The sequence below is a fragment of the Falco cherrug genome, chromosome 2 (assembly GCF_023634085.1).
Source record: "Falco cherrug isolate bFalChe1 chromosome 2, bFalChe1.pri, whole genome shotgun sequence".
Lineage (NCBI taxonomy): Eukaryota > Metazoa > Chordata > Aves > Falconiformes > Falconidae > Falco > Falco cherrug.
The window spans coordinates 63,671,453-63,692,709 of NC_073698.1; the positions used below are offsets into that span (position 1 = coordinate 63,671,453).

General features: G+C 40.1%; 1 protein-coding gene across 7 annotated transcripts in view; it reads left to right on the top strand.

The window, feature by feature from the left end:
- NAXD (NAD(P)HX dehydratase) overlaps window positions 1–21,257 on the top strand; it is a 53,832-nt gene that overhangs the window by 21,026 nt on the left and 11,549 nt on the right. For all 7 annotated transcript variants that reach the window (XM_055702778.1, XM_055702774.1, XM_055702776.1 and 4 more), the window contains 4 exons: window positions 3,019–3,127; window positions 16,252–16,302; window positions 16,383–16,487; window positions 16,847–16,967. In XM_055702778.1, coding sequence (XP_055558753.1) covers window positions 3,019–3,127; window positions 16,252–16,302; window positions 16,383–16,487; window positions 16,847–16,967 — 386 coding nt within the window. The remainder of the gene's footprint in view (window positions 1–3,018; window positions 3,128–16,251; window positions 16,303–16,382; window positions 16,488–16,846; window positions 16,968–21,257) is intronic.

Genomic DNA, 21,257 nt, shown 5'->3' on the forward strand with positions numbered 1-21,257 from the left:
GCATACAGCTGAGGACCTCTCCTGTTCTGTGCTAACGCCTCCCAATTATTTTGGGGTTTTTTTGGTCTGGTTCTGATCCACAGGCAAACAAGAATACACATTGGCTTTTTCTGTAGTAATAAACTAAACACTGCCAAGGAATATTTATTCCCAGGTACCTGAACATGCTTATCTGTACTGGCAAATTATCCAGATGATCCTTGGCAAGGATTTTGGCCTGTGCCAGCTAGCCTTTCCCAACAACTTTTTCAACTGGTGAGGAACTACGTGATCCAGGGACTGTGCTTGATAGGCAGCTTGAGTGTTACCTGCTCTGAAGCCTGAGGGTGCAGAGGACTGCTGACCTCAGCGTAGAGAATTATTTGGGGCATGTTTAAATGTTCTGTATAGACTGTAGCTGTTAAGAGCTAGAAGAGTTTCTGTCTTCATGCTAAATCCCATGGTCATGAACATTCAGTATGACACCCCTTCCTGAAGGAAGTTACATGTGAATCATTTGTACCCTATCAGCTTTAAAATGCTACGACTTTGATGTCTGTGTGTGGGAATAAACTGTAAGATGACACGATAGCCCTTCCACTTTCAGAGAAGCTGTAGATACAGGCTATTTGTAAGGTGTCTTTAGCTGCATCAGTACAGCTGTTATGAACATCCAGTCTCTTAAAGTGTAGTTGGCATGGTGCTTCTCTGAGGCCATGTTCGTTCTCCTTTCTTTATGAAGAATCAAAACCCATCAGTTATTTTACAGCATGTTTTTATAGCTGATTTTGCAACGTAATAGTAATTATCACCATTTTAAATCTCTTGGCCCTTCATGTGCCTTGGGTTGCTTCTTGATGTGAAGTTGCAAAGGAGTTATGTGAATGTAATGTTTGTAAAATGCTTTGAAGATGAAAAGCTCTACAGTAGGTTTTTATTACTACCAGAGGCAAAGTGAGCAGGAGTGGTTTAATGTTGGACTGTTCATTTCCCAGGAGATGGCTTTGTTTTGAAGAGTGCACATTATCAGTTGGGCTGGAGACAAAATTACCTTTTTTCAACCCTGAATATAAATAAATTGGCATACTTTCTACCTTGAGATTATTAGCATGAGATATTTGTAAAAGAGCAGAGCAATTATGGTACTATCTATGGCTCTATTCTTAGCTTATGTTTAATGGAACATTTATTTAATGTATTTGGCTTCTACTATCCGGAGGTATTTTGAACCCAATCCATTCAAACATCCTTGTATATATAGCAGTATTCCTGTTTCTATATGATATATAGATATATATGATTTATATGAGAAATACATCTATTTGACATCCATATTTCTTTTCTAGAGATAAAATCAGTTTCAGCATGTAAATAAAAAAGTGGTCTGTATTCAGAATTGGTGATATTTTATTAGAGTTTCGTTCACAGACAGTTTTTCACATGTCCAACCTACCATGTACAAAAGCACTGGCTTTTTTTAATAGTGCTTTAAGTATTTATTGAATCATTTTTTATTGCCAGCCTGTATCTACATCATAAACCGATAGGTGGTTATACAGGGGGGGGAAAAAGGGTAAGCTGTGCGGCAGTTCTCAAGCTACTGCTGTTTCCTTGCGAGTGAGAGGAGATGGGAGGGAGCTGCATCGTTCAAATGGAAATTCAACTTCAGCTCGCTAAGCAGGGGACTGCTTCAGGGACAACAGTGTCCTCACGTGGTTCGTTGTCTCCCTTGCCCTTGCTGCGGGTCATCGCTTCCACGCAGCAGCCTTGTTTTGACAGAGCTGTTTTGTGGTGTCAGCACGGGGCGCCTTTGGGGAGCCGGCACTGCTGCAGCCAGGGATTTCTGAAGCAGCTATTGTCGGTGGCCTTGGCCAGGCGAGGCACAGCATCCCTGCGGCCTTGAGCGGGCTGCCTCGCTCGGTGCAGCTGCAAAAGCTCTGGGCTCCTGCCTGGCACTTGCAGAAATTGTTGTGGAATTTGCTGATTCTGCCAGACGCGACCAAAACACTTGTACCCAAGTGGTGTGTCCCATCAGTACAGCTGTTGGTTATGAAAAACATGCAAGGGCTTTCATCCGTAATAATAGAGCTTTGTTGAAGTATTGCAAGCTCAAAATATTCTAAGTAATAGTGTCAGACAGTACCTCCTTGCTTAGCCTACAGGGAGCTTTATTCCCCCATCCTTCAGTTAAAATGTTAATTTATTGTCATCGCTTATGTCGGAGGTGGGGAGGGAGGGAGGCTAAATTTTCCCTTGGTACTGTCATTAAGAATTAACCTACCTTGTTGGGCAGTGCTTTCAAAATATTCTGACCTATTTACACAACAAAACTAATCAGAACAAAATAAACAGTTCTGGTCAGCGGCTGAATGCTGTATTGTGGCAGCTATATTTGGCAGTGGATTTTGTCACCGTTTTTCCAATGTAGACAAAACCTGAGTCCTACAGAAATCTTAAGCATTGCAAGCTTTTAAGCCTTACTGAATAGCTTGATTCTCCTTTTGCCTTTTGGGCAGAGGGGACATTTTGGCAGTAATTCAGCTGGAGAAAATTTTTGTGAAGCAACTGACAAAAAAAGTATATGAGTAGATTTATCATTTTTCCATGCAGGGTAACAAATATTTGCATCGTTTTCAGCAAGCCGCAGTATATACCTGTGAGATAGTGGATCTCTCTCCAAGGTGTAATCTCTGCAAAGAAGCATTAAATGGGGAATTGTGACAGACTGTAAGAATTGTTGGTTTCCTGCTTGGATTTTGTTTTTCTACATTGTAACAACCATAGTGGATACTTGCAATTACCTCCTCATTTTTATGTGGTATCCCTTAAGGAATGAATGGAGAGAAATGTTTCATTTTAGCTATTTGGACAAACCATTCCATGTTTCCGGGGTTACAGAGTTTTGGTAGTTTGAAGGGTAAAATTGCCTGACACTCAGGATAGGAAATACCTCTTTCTGTCTTCATCTTCAACTCAGATTCTGAGAATACTAAAATGAAGCCTTTTTAAACTTGCCTTTTTTTTCCCAATTCCATTTAGTGATAGTCCCAATGCTGTCCATGAGGTGGAAAAGTGGTTACCGCGACTGCACTCAGTTGTCATAGGACCTGGCTTAGGTAGAGATGAAGTTCTACTTGAGAACGCTAAGGTAATGTGTATACTGGTATTTTATTGTGTCTTTATGTTGAATTTTATTAACCAATTTCCTGCCTTTTACCTGGTTCCACAAATGTTTTTGATAGGGTTTCTAAATAACAAATTTAATAAAATAACGTTGACTGAAAATTACAGCTGTTAGTCATGGTCTTCATTATTAAACTGTAAGCATCACTCGGAATTTTAGGTACCCATATGGTTGTTTTGCTTTGCTTTTGTTTTGTGAAAGTTGCTAATTAAGAAATAGATGTTGACATCTCCAGATAAAGGGCTCTTTGCATTCTTAGGTGGAAGGCACCTTTACTGTAAGAACATAAATATGAATTTGAGTTCCTAATTTTCGGAACCATATTTGACAATTTGTATCAGGAGATGTACCAAAGAACAGGGACTATGTCCCCTTGCAATGAGAAGTAATACTCTTAATTATCAAATGCTTCAAATTTCCCCTCTGGATGAAGAGGTAATTTATTTTCCTTCAAGCTTTAGTGAAGGTCTGTAAACAGGAGCATAGATAGCTCTGTTCTCTAAATAACGTGTACTTACACTGTTCCAGATGATGTCTTGTATTACTCTCAACACATCTTTGTGTGTTCAAAGTATATCTTTCAGTCTAATGTCAATCTAATTTTATAAGATTTTTTTTTTCCTTCCCTGAGAAATATTACTGAATTAATCAGTGGTACAAACAAGTGGAATTAATATAATTTACAGAAGTGTTGACAGTTACACAGTGAAATTGCAAAACAAAGGAGGCAAGAGACTGGAGGCCATGCTATCCAAGGTGTTTGGGATACCTTGAGAGCTATGGAGAGTGGCTTTGCTAGGCTTTTGTTAGAGGAAGCTGCTTTTGGAGCTCTTTGCTTCTTTACTTCTCCTTCTGCTTCCAAAAAATGTTTGGTTTACGATACAGATGTGTAAAACAAATAAAGAGCATGGATTCAGAAAGAAAGAAAAAATAAATTTATTACAGCTGATCCAGAAATCAAATTCTGTTCTGAATGGAAAAATTCAATGGATGTTTTATTCTTTTTTAAAAACATTTTTTTCAGAATCCTTTTTACAGAAAAAAAATTTGGGCAATTATTTTTCTTTTTTTTTTCCATTTTTTTTTTTAATAGGGTTTTTTCTAAAGGAAAACAACTTTAAACAAGTAAGACTTCATTTAGAATATCAACGGTATCTAACATAGGCTTCTTTTATATCAGAATTCTATCTGGGTTTTATAAATATCTGTCAATGTGCTTATCTTACAGAAGTTACTGGAAGATTCCTTGATTGTAATTTTTTTTTTTATCACTGCTAAAAATAATTTTGCTTTCTTAGTGAATTACAAGCATACTTTTACTTCAGCCTGGCAGTCCTGTGTGAGCTAGCTTAAAGAAACAAACCCAGCCAATGAAGACAAGGCATTTGGAAGTTACTTCATGCTAAAATCTCAGGCCGTGTTCATACGAGCTGTGGATCTGACCTTATTAATTTCAAGTCACATTAAAGCTCAAGTTCTTTGTCTTCACTGTAATTATGTAAGTGTTCATTAGTTACCCAGTGTTGTTTTTTTAACATGTAATTGGGGACAAGTGAACCCTGGTTGCCTCCTTCAGGAAGACTGGTGCTTCTCTGTTCTGAGGAAAGGCTGAGTCTCCTTGCTTCAACAGCGAATTTTAAGCTTTGTATCACTCTTCACCCTCAAGACAAAAAAAGCGAGTGGTGATAGTGTTGCTATTTTAAACTTTTATAGGAGTCTGGCTGGGTATCTAATTTTCTGGTTTCCCTTTAAGCTAACCTCAGCATGCTGTCAAATGAATACAGGGCTGAGATGTAGATTAGTGTCTGCTTTCTGGTCAGGGTTTTGTATCGGAGTGGCAGTGACAATGGGAGAGCGCTTCCCCTCTTCTTCCTACTGCCCAAGTGAATTGCTGAGCCATAGCGGTCTGTCACCTCTCTGATGCTGTTCTTATGTCAGTCCTTGTTGGTATTATGCCAGCATGTTGCCAATGAATGTTCTTGTCCAAACCGTCATGTGTTTGGGCTGCTTCTGTCTTCTGAGCATTGAGAAATAAAGATACAAATGCAGTAATCTGCAGTTTCTGGTATACAGCCCATGGACAGCATTTTAGTGTGGAATAGCCTGGGTATTTGTTGCCCAGATGGTGCATCTTGCCTCTGCAGATCAAAGAATGCTTTGCTTCCTCAGCATCTTTACTGTGTCACCTGCCTCCCTTACACTTAATGCCTGCAGTGTGCACACTGTGGAATGTCAGCATCTTTCAATGGTCTGATGGAAAAGAAATGCCTTGTGATCAGTTTCCTTTGATATTTTATTTTTTTATTTATTTATCGTTTCCTTGAGAGGATAGTGATACTCTTGGAATACATACATGCTTACTGGCTTCCTGTGATATTCTGGTTCTGGCTGTCGCAGACACTCTACAAGTTATATCCTTCACTCATATGCCACTTGTGTGGATCTGTACCAAAACCCTCACATGCTGTTCATCAGTTGCCTGGGTGAGGGCTGATGCGCTGTCAGAGCTTTCTAGCCATGGGTTTTGCAAGACCAGGAGCTGCAGCTTCAGAAGAATCCCCTAAAGAAAAAATGTATTGTGTCCTAATAGCTGTGCAGCTGGATCCCATGCACATGTGGCAATCCTAGTTTTGGCCTGGTTAGACCCTCTAACTCCAGAGCAAATCAGCAGTCCAAGCTATTTCTCTTCAACTGAAACACTTTTCTGCTCCACTTCTCAGCTCTGCAGTGTACAGATTGAAGCATTTCTGCTCCCCATTCTACTTCAGACTTCTGAAATGCTGTTACCACACCTGCTGTGGAACTTGACCACCACAGCCAGCTTCCTTGAAGGCAACCTCAGGCCATCTGTTTTTCCCTTTCAGTGCCTGTGATTGATTCTGGCCAGAGGTGACAGTACTGTTACCTCCCTGAGTTCACCTGAGTTGGTACGCTGCTGGTGATAGTTTAGATTCTGTTGAGAAAGAGTTTAGCTACCATGTGGAAGGAAAGCCAAAGTCCCTATGACTGTCCTTAGTCAGTGCTTAGAAACAGCGTATTTCCAAAGCTGTTGGATGTTCTCCTTCTTTCACACAATAGCAGTATTATGACCCTATTATATCTACCCACCTCAGTGTTCTTCATTCAGCTGTTCCAGGGATGTTTGCACTTCTGGTCTTACTCTGATCTGATTTTTCTTGTAGCTTGAGGCTTGAAAGTTTGGCAATTCCTGCCTCTGCTATCAAAGGCTGTTCCTCAGGTTTGTGAGAGAACCAAGTTCCGCTCCTGCAGTGTGATGACTGCAGCTCCTGAGAGGACTTTGGAAAGAATATTCTATTCCTTGCATAGCCCTCTGGGAGAGGAGACAATGCTACCTAATGCTCCAGAATGTTCTGCATTCTGCTGCTGCCTAGCAGTTAGGCAGTTACAGGCTTAGCTATGTTCTTTATCAGTTTCCAGCCTCTTGTCATCTCCTTTCCCCTATTCCTTCATGCATGAATGTGATATTCCTGTCAAATTTTCTGCTGCTGAGTTTGGTGAATCTTTAATGGGTACGCCAGTGGCTTTGCAGTCAAATGGGCTGATACAGAATTGCTGGTGGAATGGTAGTTACTGTCGGGATCAAACAAAGAAAAGCATTCATCCATATGAAGAGTCCTGTCTTTAACCTGAAGTAAGACTTTGAAGTCGGAATTGCCTTTGCTTGTCACTGGGTTCCTTGCCTCTCTCTCTGAAGTGGTAGCACCAGATCCTGGACTCTGCCACTCCAGTCTTGCTGTGTTTCGTTTTGCAGCAGCAAAGTTAGATTGCTGTTTACAGCAGAGCATGCTTGCTTCCCTCCTGTAGGAGAGGTAATGATTAATAGCAAGAATGGCTCTGTGTAACACAGATTACATGGTAAAATTGACTCTGTTCTCAAACTGCATGCTTGTTCCTATTGCTCAATCCTTAATCTTTGTTTTAGCTCCAAGAAAATGTCCTGAATACCAGCCTGAGTTCTTCTTTTGGCTGATACCCTGCCTAGCTGCCATTTCTGCCTGTTGCTGTTGTTGTTTCTCTTCCCCCTACCCCCTCGCCCTGCAATGCTACCCTCAGCCAGTCATTTGCCTTTGAAGATCTCTGCTGTCTGTTGGGATATAAATTTCAGAAATCTCATTTTCCACCCCTAGTGACATCATCTTAAGGTTGTGTGGAAATGTCTCGGCTGTAGTTAGCGTCTGTCCAAGGGTGGGAGAGGTTTGGGCTGTTGTCATGGATGTGACATCCATGTGACTCCATTGAGTGTGCCCAGAGAGAGCCCATTGAGATTTTCTCTTTCAGATGGATTCTCAGTTCCACCTCAGCTGGGGTACCAGCTTTTCTGTTTGTTTTTGGTTGGTTGGATTAATTTCCTGCTTTCAAACCTCATGCCTTCAGGATTTAGGCAACACTTCACAGCCTTAATAAGTTGTGAGAATGGGACCAGGTGATTCAGTGCACTATCTGTACTGTTGCTTGCAAGATCAAGAGGACTACAGAAAACAGAGCCACCTTTTGTTGTCATAGCAGTCTGTTAAAGCTAAAATCTGCCGCTGTGCGCCTTGAGAAGCATTTTCCTGTTGATATCTGAGCAGCCTTCTGAGTTCCATTCGTACCAAGTACAAGACACCTGAGAAGCATCCCAGGCTAATGCTGCAGTTGCAACATTAGTAGTATTGTAGATTAGATTAGTAGTAGATTAGTAACATTGTCTGTGGTACCTACCGCCATGTAAGAATATGAACAACAGGATGTGTTACTCTTTGGAATCGCTGCTCATGTTGGCTCAAGTTAGCAGAGGAATTATTTACCAGAAACAATTCTTCAGTGTGTCATGTATGTTTGCTTCCTGCCCTGTTTATACCCTCTGGAAAGTCCTCTGAAGGTTCTTGCTGTGGGGCTTCAGCAGCTCGTAGGGAACTGAAGTAGCAGGTAGGACATGCTGCTTTCTGTTCTCGTCTCTCAGCTAGGAGGAGGTGAGGTAGATGGTCTCTCGTGCCTGTGATGCTACAGAAGCAAAAACCAGAGGGCATGTATGTGCACCCACTGTGAGAATGTGCATGTAAACTATATTTCTCTCAGCCCTCACCCAGCCCCCAATATTGATGCGTATACCACAAGTAGTATCCAGTGAAAAACTACTCTTTTACTAGCCAAGCCTCATGGCTTTCAGACAGCCTGATGAGAGTCAGAATTTGTGGATGCCTTCACCTAAGATGAGGCAGTTGCTGGGATAGGATGCAGTTACTTCTCTGTGATGGTGGTGATGGTGCAGATAAAGCTTGGGAATGCCAGCTCAAGGCAGAGAGATCCTCTTGTTGAGCTAGGAACTGTTGGTATTCTGTGGCTTCCTCGCAACTGCCTTGATTAGAAAAAACGGTGTTTGCAAATATGCTAAGAGGACCTTAAATACAGGTTTATGCACCTCGCAAGCAGAATTTATTTTCTAATATATGTAATGTATCTTGATGAAGGTAATTCACAGTGAAGTGGGATGTTTATTTGCCGTTTGTGTGTAGGCTTATATTGTTGTTTAACTTGATTTTGATACTTAAAAGCATTTGTAAGCAAAACACTGAAACTGGGTACCTTTTCAGCCTTTCCTGAGCATCATTCAGTTAGAAACCCTGAAAAGAAACTGACAGTGATAAATTCCAGAGTTCATTTTTTTTATTATTGTAAGATAAAATGCCAACAGCTGACCATGAATATCTTAAGCCAAATCTAACATTCGTAAATTGGAAACCTTGTAGAGTTTGCTTTGTGAATGCAAACATTCAATGGATGAGACAGCATGAGAAAACTTTGTGCCTTTTATTCTGATTTAGATTTTTTACTTTGGATTGGACTAAACAGGATTATTGCTTAAACTGGATTTGAATGTGTTTAGGATTGGAAGTGTATACATGTAATTTCTTAGGGGGTGTCTGGTTGATCATGAGTTTGGGGGGCACAGCTGAAAAGGAGTGCTCTGTTTATTTAAGGATATTCATCCCTGTTATGTGACTCTTCATTCAAGTAGTAGGAGTAGCGGTCATTTCTTATGTGAGGTTTGACAGCTTACTCGAGTGATTAATGAGCTAGTGATAGTCATGCACACAAGGATGTATAAAGTAAAACTCAGGCAATTAGGCTAGTTAAAGGTGATTTATATCAGTCTTGTCCACAAAGAGAGTTTTTGATTGATATTGCTGAGTTTTGAAAGGAGAATGAGCTCTTGGATGATTTTGTAGGAACTAATGAAAGCAAGTTTCAGAGCTGACTGGAGATTTCCAGCAGTGAGTAAATTTAAAAAAACCCAACAAACCAGTTACTGAAAATATGGCTCTAGTGTGAGGAATATCAAACAGTGAAATTCCATTTTTAATGTTTTTCAAAACCTCCTATGTCAAATAGATTATATTTAGGGAAGCTTCTCTCCTCTACCAACCCTGACTGTAGCCTTGAGCACAGCCTGTGTTCAGGATATTTGTCTACCTCTAGCTGTGCAAAATTACAAAGTTCGGCATGCCAAGCCCATTTTCAGAGCATCTCCACCACAGAGCTGCATCCTGACCTCTATTGCAGCCGAGTCCCTGCTAACTCTGCATTTATCCAGACTAGAAGCAAGGAACGCAGAAATGCTTCCTAGGGCTTTCAGTGTCTGTTTGTAGGAATTGATTTGCAGTGTGTTGGGGTGGAACTTACTTGTTCCTCCTGGGCACCTTGGGGAGGTGGGTGTGCAGAAGTGCTTCCAGCTGCAGCATTTACAGGGAAATTTGGGCTATTTCTTCCCTTTTATCTGTCTGTACCAGACAAAACCATGGAGTCAGGATTGTTGGATGAGAGCAGCATCCATGCAGAAAACACAAAGCAGTTACAGGTAGTATTTCAACAGCAGGTTCAGACCCTAACTTTCAGTAAAGGGTTCTTTGTAAAAAGGGCTGCCACTCCTTTTTGATGATTTAAAGTTGTTGGAGATGTAACCAGTGCCAAGTTATGCACATTTGCATATCTCTACCACACCAGAGTATGTAATTACATCCTTGGCATTTGCAGGTTGCAGTAGAGTGTACTTTCAGTGGGCTGAAGGCAAGGTTATACTGCTCGCTAAAATCTTTGGATATCATTATGGTCAATGCCATCCATTATTATGGCGTGTTGGAACTTTTTTGAGCACATGGGTAAGGAATTCTGCCAAGAGTAGGCCAAGACATGACTCTTGGAGGGATCTAGGAAATGCAGTTAGTTGCTGGTGTCAGTAAAGGAAACTGCCTGCAGTATGTTTCCTTGGCAAGGTAGAAAGATGACAATGTGGTGCATCCTTGGTGAAAATTAATTACTGTTGCAAGATAGATGTTGCTTTATATATGCTGCTATTTTAGTTTTCTGTTTATTTCATTAAAATTCAATCTTTTATTAAAATTACTGGCTCTAATTTCCTGAATCCTCCCTTTGTGAACACCGTATGCCAAAGTTATTGTGTAGCTAAACCAGTTCATCAGGAAAGACACAAGCAGTGATACAACTAATAATTTATTAAAAGTCATTGCAGGCATTCTGCTGCCAATCCATATCTAATTAAAAAAGCTGGAAAGCGTGTCTGTCAGGTATGGGCAAAACTGTCCATAACTGTCTTTTCCAAGGAGCCATGGAGAACCAGCTTGTATGCAGGCACAGTAAATAAGATATGTGTGGTGGTGTTGGCTCGTGGACTTGGGTGGAGGAGTCCAGACTGACTGCAGAGTTTTACTCGAGGCTGTGGGTGCTCACTGTGAGTGCCTCACTTGCTGTCTGCTCCTGGTGCCTCAGGGTGGCTGCTCTACGAAGACTTCCATGGCTGATTAGATATCCTTTGATTATACTTAGGAGCTCCGTGGCAATTTATTCCTCCCTCATGTTACTCCCATTCGCCTACTAGCTGTTTTTTGCAGCCAGTGTCTTGCACTGGCTCATCTCAGCCCATTCCATTTTTCCATAATAATTGTGGAAGTGTGCAGGAGTCCTGGATGTCCGTGTTAGTGCAGTATGGGTGAATACTGGGTTGCACAGCACAGCCACAGGCTATCAAATGGATGTATTACCACACTTCTCTCATTACTGTGCCCTCTTTCAGCAGTAGCCTGTCCATTCATTCCTTCAGGCTTCTTCCTCCTGCAGTCTTTCCAGCCTGAATTACTCTGATTTCATGTGTGTGTTGTTTTGGTTTCAGTGTGGTGGGGTGTTGTATTGGGGCTTGGTTTTCAAAAAACATTTGGAATTCGGTTTTGGGAACCTATTTTGAAATTCTCATGCTGGGACAGAGAACAGAGATTTCTACCAAAATGAATGCATTGCATTTCAAGGAATAGCTTGCATGATAATAAAAGAATTAAACACATACGTTCTTTGCCCTTACTTTGTAAATTTTCCTAATTAAAGGGTTACCTTTATTCAGACCGACCACTGGTTTCTACTGTGACAAGGTTTTTTTACAGTTCTTACTGAGTAGGTTGCTTGCATACAAGTTCTGGATACGCAGACAACAGAATTTTTTCAGGAAATTGTGTATTTCAGGAATAGAGAGGTAGTAGATTCAGGTGAATTCTACCCCACCTCTGGCTCTTCTTCCGTCAGCCATCTCCACCAAAAACTGCAGTCACTGAAATACTGTTTTGGGCATTCCTAAATGTCAAGTATTTTGTGCTGCTAATAAATGATGACTCTGTGGGAGGTTGTACCATACAACAACTTCATGGGATGTGTGAATCCCAAGTCATATCCTCTTTGGCTTAATTGTGGTAGAAACTTAAAACATTTGTGTTCAGTTATTAGGAGAGGAAACTCTTGTTACGTGTTTGTTTTAGCATGAGTTCTGCAGTCTTGTAATACACTTAATCATCACAGATTTTAATCACAGCAGGCTGGAACTTGTTTCCCTTTTCTCATCCAGATGTTGTGGGCTGTAGAATTACTGTTTCAGAGAGCCACCAAGTATTTACTGAACTGATAGAAAGTAGAATATCTCTAGTAAGAGACTGCCCAAACCCCCATTATTAGGACTGTCTACATGAAAGGCAGAAGACTGACATTTGGGCCTGGCTGTGAATATCACAGAGGAAGGATCCGAATTTCAGTCTTTGGTATCTTAGCTAACCAGTGTGACCACGGGTCATGAGGTTGGATGGCAACAGTGTGTCACTCTGTCCTCCTCATCTCTGCTCTGAGCGTCCAGTCCTTCATTTCTGGATGCCCTCGAGTGCTTAGGAATTGAGTGAGGCAAGTGCTCCTGCCTTGGTCTGCACCAAGCTGAACCACTGCTGTTGTAGTATAATATATTCTGTGCACAGAAGGGTAGTCCACTGGGATATCTTGGAGCTAGACTCTCCAAAATCTTAATGTTCAAAATGCCGTTTGAAGGAAAGGAGTGATGTCTTGGATACCTCTCTGTGTTGCTGTTCACTTGTGTGGTTGGTGTTTTGATTATCTTAGTAACATTTCTTAGTATTTTCAATTGGTGATATTGTCTTCTAAATCCCTTCCCATATAAGTAGTTGTTATGTTGGATAAAACTGAACAGGTGGTTCCTGTTCATACACAGAGTCCTATCAGAAACCATTAAATAGGTTTTGGTGTGAAAGCAGTTAGTCTGAGCTGTATTAATTGTGCAATTACCAGTGAACGTTCTTCTGTATGCTGCAAGTGTTAACCAGGAAAGTCCATGCCAAATATTGAGATAGTGATTCAGCTGAAAATTGATTTTTGATTCCAGGAAAAAAATATCCTACATAGAGGAGAGGATGTTGCCATTATTGCTGTAAACACCTCTTAGACACGTTGGTTGGGGTTTTTGTTTGGTTTGGGTTTTTTTTTTTAATAGAGTATTTGCAGTAATAGAGCATTTAAAAGTGGGCTTCATCTCACCTAATTCTTGGTGTCTAAAAATAAAACAATAAAGTGTCTCTGCTCCCTTTATGATAGCTGAGGAGAAACAGGTATGTCTGTTGGTGATTCATCCCACCCTAAATGCAGTGTCTAAGCTACATAGGATGAATTACTGTCCACTGGTGAATCATTTGACCTTTATTAAATGGCAGCAGGTGAGATGGGACCGGTCCACAATCAGTAGGAAACAGGTTCTCCAGTGTATGTTGTGTCCTTCAAACAGGTGGCTGTCATACAGGGGTTCTCTTACCTCTGTTACTGCTTTATTAGGGTTGCCAGAATACCCGCTCCCTCCCCAGAACTTCTTCTCTGAGGTTCCTTGTCTGTCTCCAGGCAGTTTCTGATTGGGTTTAAGGAAGGAATAGGAAAGGAAAATGATTAGGGTAGGAAGGGTTTTTTGTTTTGTTTTGTTAAATCAGAAAAGAGCTTCCTAAATAACACAAAGGACTTTGTATCCCCTGATTGTTTGTTTTATAAGGATAGAAAGAAAAAGCAAAGATCACTTGGTGTGTTAGATTAGAAACTGATACCTCAGAGACTCAGTACACAATAAAAGTTGCTTGGCCAGTAGGTTTTACTTAGCAAGATGAAATTTCTCTTTAGAGCAGAGGTCAGATAGCTCAGGATTGTGGAGGATGTGCTGGAGAGGTAGGAACTCACAAAGTTATTAGCAAGAAATGCCTTATTTCTCTGGAGTGTTCCAGTGACCCAGCCTTCCAGAAGCTATTTACCCGTACCTATACTTCCATGCTTTGTAACTTCCACCTTTTGTTTTTTCCTTACAGTTGCATTCTTTTGGTGGACGATGATCTTCAGGATTTTTTATTTAGCCTGTTAGATACATATAGAGACAAAAAGATAAATTCTAACCAGTCAAGGTGGCAGTTATGAGGAAACATGAAAAGAGGCCAGACAGTAATGGCAACCAGTCAAACCTTAACAGTTTCAGGAATAGAACTATGGCAAAATGAGTTCCCTGGATTGCTCATAATGCATTTTAAGAGAAAAGTTTAGAAGGATAAGGATTTCTGAGATCTGGTGTCTTCCTTCAGACATCCTTATGGAATCTGTTGGGGAAATTTTTTTTTGGTTTTAAAAGATTAAGTGTCATGAAAGCCTGGCTTACTAAAGGTGACATACTAGAATAATTGGTAGTTCATATTAGTGGAAAGTGGAGCAGTAATCATTTTAAGTATACTGAAGTATTTTGGTGAAGCTGCTAATGTACAAAAATACTGTAATTAAAACCAGTTAGAAAAAGTTGCAGTAAATGGTATTTCTATCTTCAAAAATTGGGGGAGGATGATCTGAATGTGTTCTTACGTAATATCTTGGTAACCTGTGGAGCTCGGTGTCATATGATATCTAATCAGAAGAGCTTAGTATGGTTCAAAAATAATTGGACTGTTGGCTGTGTAACATTCATTTATATAAAAGAAAAACCCCATAAACGTGGTTGCTAGATCCACAGCCTTATATTATTATAACCAAGTGAGTCAAATTAAACATAATCGTTAATGAACTTAACACAGCAGGGGCAAAGCGGTACAGCTTCTGTGAAGGAAAACTGAGTTGTGCACATGCAGATTAACATTAATGAATAAAGAAATTACTCTCATAAATTTCTTAAAAGCTTTGAAAGTAAGGCTCTCTGGCTTTCAGTATGCCACAACTAATTCCAGGCATGTTTTAAGATTCCGTCCTTGCACAGCTGTTAAATATACTTATTCATAAATTTGAATAATTTAGTAGTAGCTGAATGGTATGAGTTGTGTAAAACTTGTGATTGGTTCAAAATTGTTTAAGTAGCTGAATGTAAGAGAAGACCTGTGGTGTTCCCTTGGGATCCCACGGGGGAGGGGGGGGCACCTGGCAGTCTGTGACACCCAGCCTGAGCAGAGACCTGCGCAAATGTGTGTATGTCATGGAAAGGTTTTTATTCTGCGGTAGTTTCTACTGTAGCCGCAGCTGTGTGTTGAGACAAGTCCTCGGGCCTGGAGCAGTGGGTAGTGTTCCAGTCTCCTGCTTCCAACATGCAAACAGTGCCCAAGCAAAGGAAAGTAGTGTTAGGTTTGAAGTACACTGCTGAATTCTGATCCTCCATTTAAAAATAGAAGGGAAAGATTTCTACTGGTATTGGGTACTGGAAAAAACTGAATCGGGTAGGAGTGAGTTTGTGAGGCTATGTATATTCCATAATTACTAATTTACAGGAAACAAGGTAGAGTGTGTTTGTTTTGACCACAATGCAAGAACAGAAGGACATTCATACCCTGAACATTAATTAAAAACTGCTTCCTTATTCCTCACATAAAGTCTTGCTAACTTGTGAAGCTCAGTGCCATATGATAGCTAATCTGAAAAGCTTAATAGCATTCCAAAATAATTAGACTTTTGGATGGATACCATCCTCGGTTATCTTATACAGTAAAAAGATAAACTCTCCAGCTTCAAAGGCAAGTTGGTAATGACGAACATTCAAAAAACTTGACTGTCAGCCATTGCTCATTAAAAAAGCTTGAGTATCAGTCATTGCCGCTGCTTGGTTACGAGAGAGAACAAGGGCAGACAGTCTGCTAGTAGGTACTCCTTGCTGAAAAAAACGCTTTTGCAAATGGTCTCTTGTCTGGACTGCCTTGGTTTTGCTTTGAAAGTATAAAACCTCCAGGATCATAAATGAAGTAACATCTTACATACTGCTTGTCTCGGGATGTTTGTTTGTACATAAACTCAAATATTGCAGTGGGGCTATCATCAGAAAAGCAACTAAAATCAGTGTTGTAGTTGTTGGTAGATTTCTGTCGTGGCAATACTTATTTTGATTACTTATATTTTTAAAAAGTTAGAGATTTAAGTTTACCAGGTGCGACTTCTGTTGGCATTGCATGCCTCCTGCCCCAGGGAGAGTGAGGGAGATTGCTTGCTTGTTTGCATATCAACACCTTGGTGTCAGTTATAGGAACGCTGTTGACACTGCTTATACTTGAACCAGGGAGAAAACAATGTAACTGTAAAATTACTATTTGATATGAAAATCTTGCATTAGTTTGTAGATTGTAACAGTTGTTGTTTTTTTAATCTTATTTTGTAAAAACAACTTACATGATCAGAATTATTGGATTAATTTGTTTTGTATCTTGTGAGACTTAATTTAGCAAGTATCCTAAAGTTATCTGAACTTTTTGCAGGGTATTATAGAAAAATCGAAAGTGAAAGGAATTCCTATCATTATTGATGCTGTAAGTATTTTCTTGATTCAGTCAGTTGTTTGACATTTAAGAATCTATTCAGTAAATGTTCTTCTCACTGGTTTTTGCAGGATGGACTGTGGCTCATTTCCCAGCAGCCTTCTCTTATTCAAGGCTATCAGCGAGCTATTCTTACTCCAAACTATATGGAGTTTAGTAGACTCTATGAAGCTATGGTGAGCTGTTTTCCTTTTTGAATTTTAAGTACGTGCAAGTTTAGTCTTTTAGTCTTTAGAAATAAACAATTTATTACTGGCTTAAAGATTATGTGCTGTTTCTTACATGGAAGAGGGTTTTTATTCCGTAGGATAATCGCCACAATGGATATTGTTAAACAGAGCTCTTTAAAAAAGACGACCCTTTCTTAGGCTTTTTTTGGTACTGCAGTGGGTATAGAAAAAAAATACCTGGAAAGACTGATGATGCTAGGGGGTTTTTGGTTTTTTTCCCCCCATACATATGCTGAAATAGCATGTGTTAGAGTATGTTGTTCTAGTATAAAACATGTACTGTGTATGGAATTCTTGTGTTGTAGCTTAGAGACCCCGTAGACAGTAGTGATCATCATGGATGTGTATTAAGACTCAGCCAAGCCATGGGGAACTTGACAATTGTTCAAAAGGGAGAAAGAGATCTTATTTCAGATGGAGAGAAAGGTAAGTGAAGCCTTTTGCTTTTAGCAACGTGATTGTTTTGTTTGCTTTCAGTTATAGTCCAGTGGTTGGACTGTGTAATAATTGGTTGACTGTATTCCCCTGAAGGCTGAAGGGGAGGGATGGCTGTCTTTGCAGATCACCTTTGGATGATTTGTGTAGATTGAGTGCAACTTAATTTATTTGCTGAAAAAAGTTGCTGATTTCATTTCTCATTTAAATGGCTATAACTTATATTTTACATTACACAGCTATCGAGAAATTAATTTTTTAATCTTTGTGAACTGCTTTAAAGTCCTTAGCTGAGATGGTCTATATAAGCACAGATGTCGTTGCTGAATTAATGCAGAATAATATTGTTGTTTCACAATATATTGGTGTGTGTGATAAACAAAGATGTCTTGAGGTTCATGAGCTGCTCAGTTCCTTGATACTGCCCACCATGGGGCTGTAGATTAGCCTGTATGTATATGACTTGTACGTTAACACTGACAATTAAAAAAAAATAAACTCTAGATTGCCATTACAACTTTTTAAAACAGTCATTTACTCATATGGTTAAAGTATACTTAACAAACCTAGCTGCTTGTCTGATGCTTTTTATACTGATCATTTGCTGTGATCAGTATAAAAGTAATTCATGAGTGCTTTCATCGCATTTTGACCACGTGGCCTTACTTCACATACATAACCAGCAGCAGCTCTGCTTCTAATTACTTGAAATGCTAATCTCCGTTAAACGTTTATGCCACTTCAGAACCGTTTTGTATATACAGTCAATTTTTCATCATCAGAAGCCTTAGGAGTCTTTTATAACAGAAAAACAGATGTAATATGACAACTAGTTTGTGCAGAGCCACCTTCTACATGCCCCTGTTAGTACAGATACTATAGCAGACTGTGAAGCAAGCTGGGATCTAGAAGCAATGTAGTTACACCTATGTAGTGAAGGACTTTGATCGGTCATATAGTACCCAAGTTGCCCTGCATGAAGTCTGCTGTCATATTTGCACCCATAGCAGACTTAATTTCTAACCTTGGACAGTCAGGCCAGGCTGAACTGGGAGGATGAACTCTGCCAGAGGATAAAATATCCCACCTCCAGTTTATGCCAGCTAGAGAGCTTTAGAGCACTGTAGAAAGTACCGGTTTCTTCCGCTGGTTTTATGTCAACAGTGTTCTTTTTATGCAGAGTTGTTGCTTTTTTAATGCCTGTCAGGAAAACTGGGTGAGCGCTTTAGATTGAGCACATTACGTAGTATATCTTCTGTTCTTTTTTGTTATTCTTGAGACAAGTGTACCCCCACCATTGCTGAAGAGAGGGGACACTCCATCTCCATTGTCTCTTGTCATGCAGGATTCAAAAAACCAGGAAACAACTGAAATTCTTTCCAATTTCAATTTCATATGTTCAGGTGTGGCACAAGTTTGATGTATGGCTTGCTTGCTCTGGGGGCTCTTTGTTGTTTTTATCCCACCTTGTTCTTTGTTGTGTTCTGATATTTTTTTCTCTTAGTTAAGTGGCTCTTTGCTTTGAAATAAAAACAGTTCTGGGCCTTTACAGCAGTTGTTTGATGTCCAGCTATAGGGCTGCTCTCTTGTTCTTACCTTGGTTCTGTCACTGATGTTTTCTCTTTCCTGGATTACAGACATTACAGGCAGCATTGCTGAGCTGTAAGAAAGCAGTTGTCAGGTTTAATACAGGTTATAATGCCTGTTACAAATACTGGTTTTAGGGTTTGTGTTGCTTGCAAGAACGTTCCTGAGAATTTTACAGAAACTATAGACTTCAGCTTCCTTTCAACAAGAGTGTTCTTTGGGTCTGGGAATTACTGTCAGTCAATTTTTTAAAAGCTTCTCAAATGCAAAATTACATTGAGAGAGAAGATTCTGTTGTCTGCTCTGTGCCACAACACAGAACATGCTGCCATGTTACTGACGTTGAATTCTCTCCCAGGTGTTTCGCTCCTAACTTCTTTTTTCATCTGTCTGTTCTTTTGATCTGATGTAATTTTTTTTTCAGCTAAGACAACATACATCCATGATTCCAGTGTGAGGGAAAACCAGATCACTGGATCAGGCCAATGTCCTCTGAGCACAATCAAATACTATGAAAAGATCTGTGTCATTTTTCATGTCATCATCTGTTCGTAGTGCTTAAGCCCTACCTGTTTTCAGGTGTTTACTGCTTGAGCTTATGTGCTTAGCACACTGATACTGTAGTTTCCATAAATGACTTTTAAACTTTCTCCTTTCGGAATATACTGCATGCATGCTTTCTGGGAAGAAAAATTTTAAAAAGTAAGTCTCAGTGCACTCCAGGAAAACCGGAAATTGCAAACTTAACTATGTAGTTTTAGTGTTCTGTGCTTGGCTGTTCTGGAAGGAAGGCTTTTTGAGGATGCTGAATTTTGCAGCAGGGAAGGCTGGCTTGGTGAATACTTTATAGCTCAGAGTGATTGTAGTGGTTATTTTCACAGTACTTTTATTCATGAGTCAGTAGGAAATTCAGAGACAATTGACTTCTGTTAGCTGAAGACAAAAAAAGTTGCCGGGTGATTTGAATAGTGAGCTGGAAGTACAGGTGTTGCTGAAGGATTGCTGTCAGAAGATAACTCTGTCATCTAAGCAGACAAGCACAATACATTCTGATTGGAAGCTGAAGCTTAATAAATTCAGATTAAAAGGCAGGTTTTATTAACGGACGAAGTAATTAGCTATGACAATAACATACTTAGAACTTTGATCGGTTGCCAAACTGTGAAGTGTCTGGACACTTTTGAGGTTTGTTTTTATAGATCAGATTAGATGGTGCAGGTGGTTCTTTATGGCCTTAAAATCAGTACTGAATCAATACATGGCCTCTGTGAAATCAGTAGCAGTCCTCTACTATAAAGGAGGTTTTTCTAAAATTTATCTCCATTTACAGTTATGAGCTGCCAACTGCCCTGTAAACGTAATCACCAAAATTTAAAATTAAGTTTTATATACTGTTTTTCTCTTTCCTTTTGCAATTTCACATTATAGCTTGGTCTACAGTTGTTGATTCCCTGCTCTACAAAGATGAGCTTCACCATGCTCTTGGTAGGTGATATCAGTGCCATCACTGACCAGGGTAGGAATGAGTACTCAGCCTGTGGGTAAAAGGTAAGTCAGCTTTTATTCACTATGGCACAGCTCTCTAAGGTTTTCTTTTCATTATTCTTTGGAGAACTGGTCAATAATAAAGTGTGGTTATACCAGTCTTAGTTCCTAACATGTTTAAAATTTGGTTAGGTCCTTGAAGTAAAGGATTTGGATTTTTGTTTTTTAAATGTTATAATGACTTTTTTCTGCATTTTCCCCAGCACTTGTGTTTGTCCTCTCCTCCCTTCCAAAAAGCAGACTATGGGTAACCAGCCCACTGCTGCCTGTGACTGCTTTCACCTGGAGCCTGGAGCCAAACATAGTTTCTGTCCAGTTGTCCAGCCATAGCTATGGTCAAGAAATGCAAAGCAGCATGTGAGCAAGATTATTGAGTACTGACTGTGGGGTCAAAAGCCAACTCTTGCCCCAAATCCCCAAGCAGCACTTCTGATTTCTGCCATTCGTTCCCTCTGCAGCTGCAAAGGGAAGCTATTCCGTGCTTGTCAGTCCCTGACTCACTCAGCTGAAAGCTCTTACGATGTCCAGCTGCCTAGCAAATTTTGCCTAGATTTTTAAGTGAGAGGCAGCACCTTTGTCTCCTGTGCTGCTTCTGCAGAGTGAGCAAAACAGAGGTGTCACGGTTCCTGCCCATTGCGCCACTGTGCTCTCCATCACATGTGCAGCCTAGCCTGCTGTCTCTCTGGCACTGCTTACTTGTCATCACATCTGTCCTCTGGCGCTCCTGCACCTGTCCGAGAAAAGTACTGTAAAATTTGGATCATTTTCTTGTAACTTAAATGGCCTGGTGTCTCACACTCAAGGACCTATCTAAGTTTTAAAAGTGTGATTAGGGAATATAAAAGTATAAGCACCCTTTATATAAAAGCCAACTTACATTTTCCACATCAGTTGAGTGATTTCTCCAGCCAAATTCATTAATCTTTGTTTCCCTGTCTGTATGCACTTTGGGACATGTTTCTGGGAGTCCACATCCTCCAGCTATGTGCTTTTGTGAACTAACTTGCAAAAGGAAAAAGATAAATTTTTTACTAGTGTGAGTATCTGCCAGGTCAGAGATACATATTTGTAAAATATTTTACTGAAGATCTGATAATGGTCTAAACCTTGCATTTGATGGACCACAATGGTCTTGATAGCTACATTATT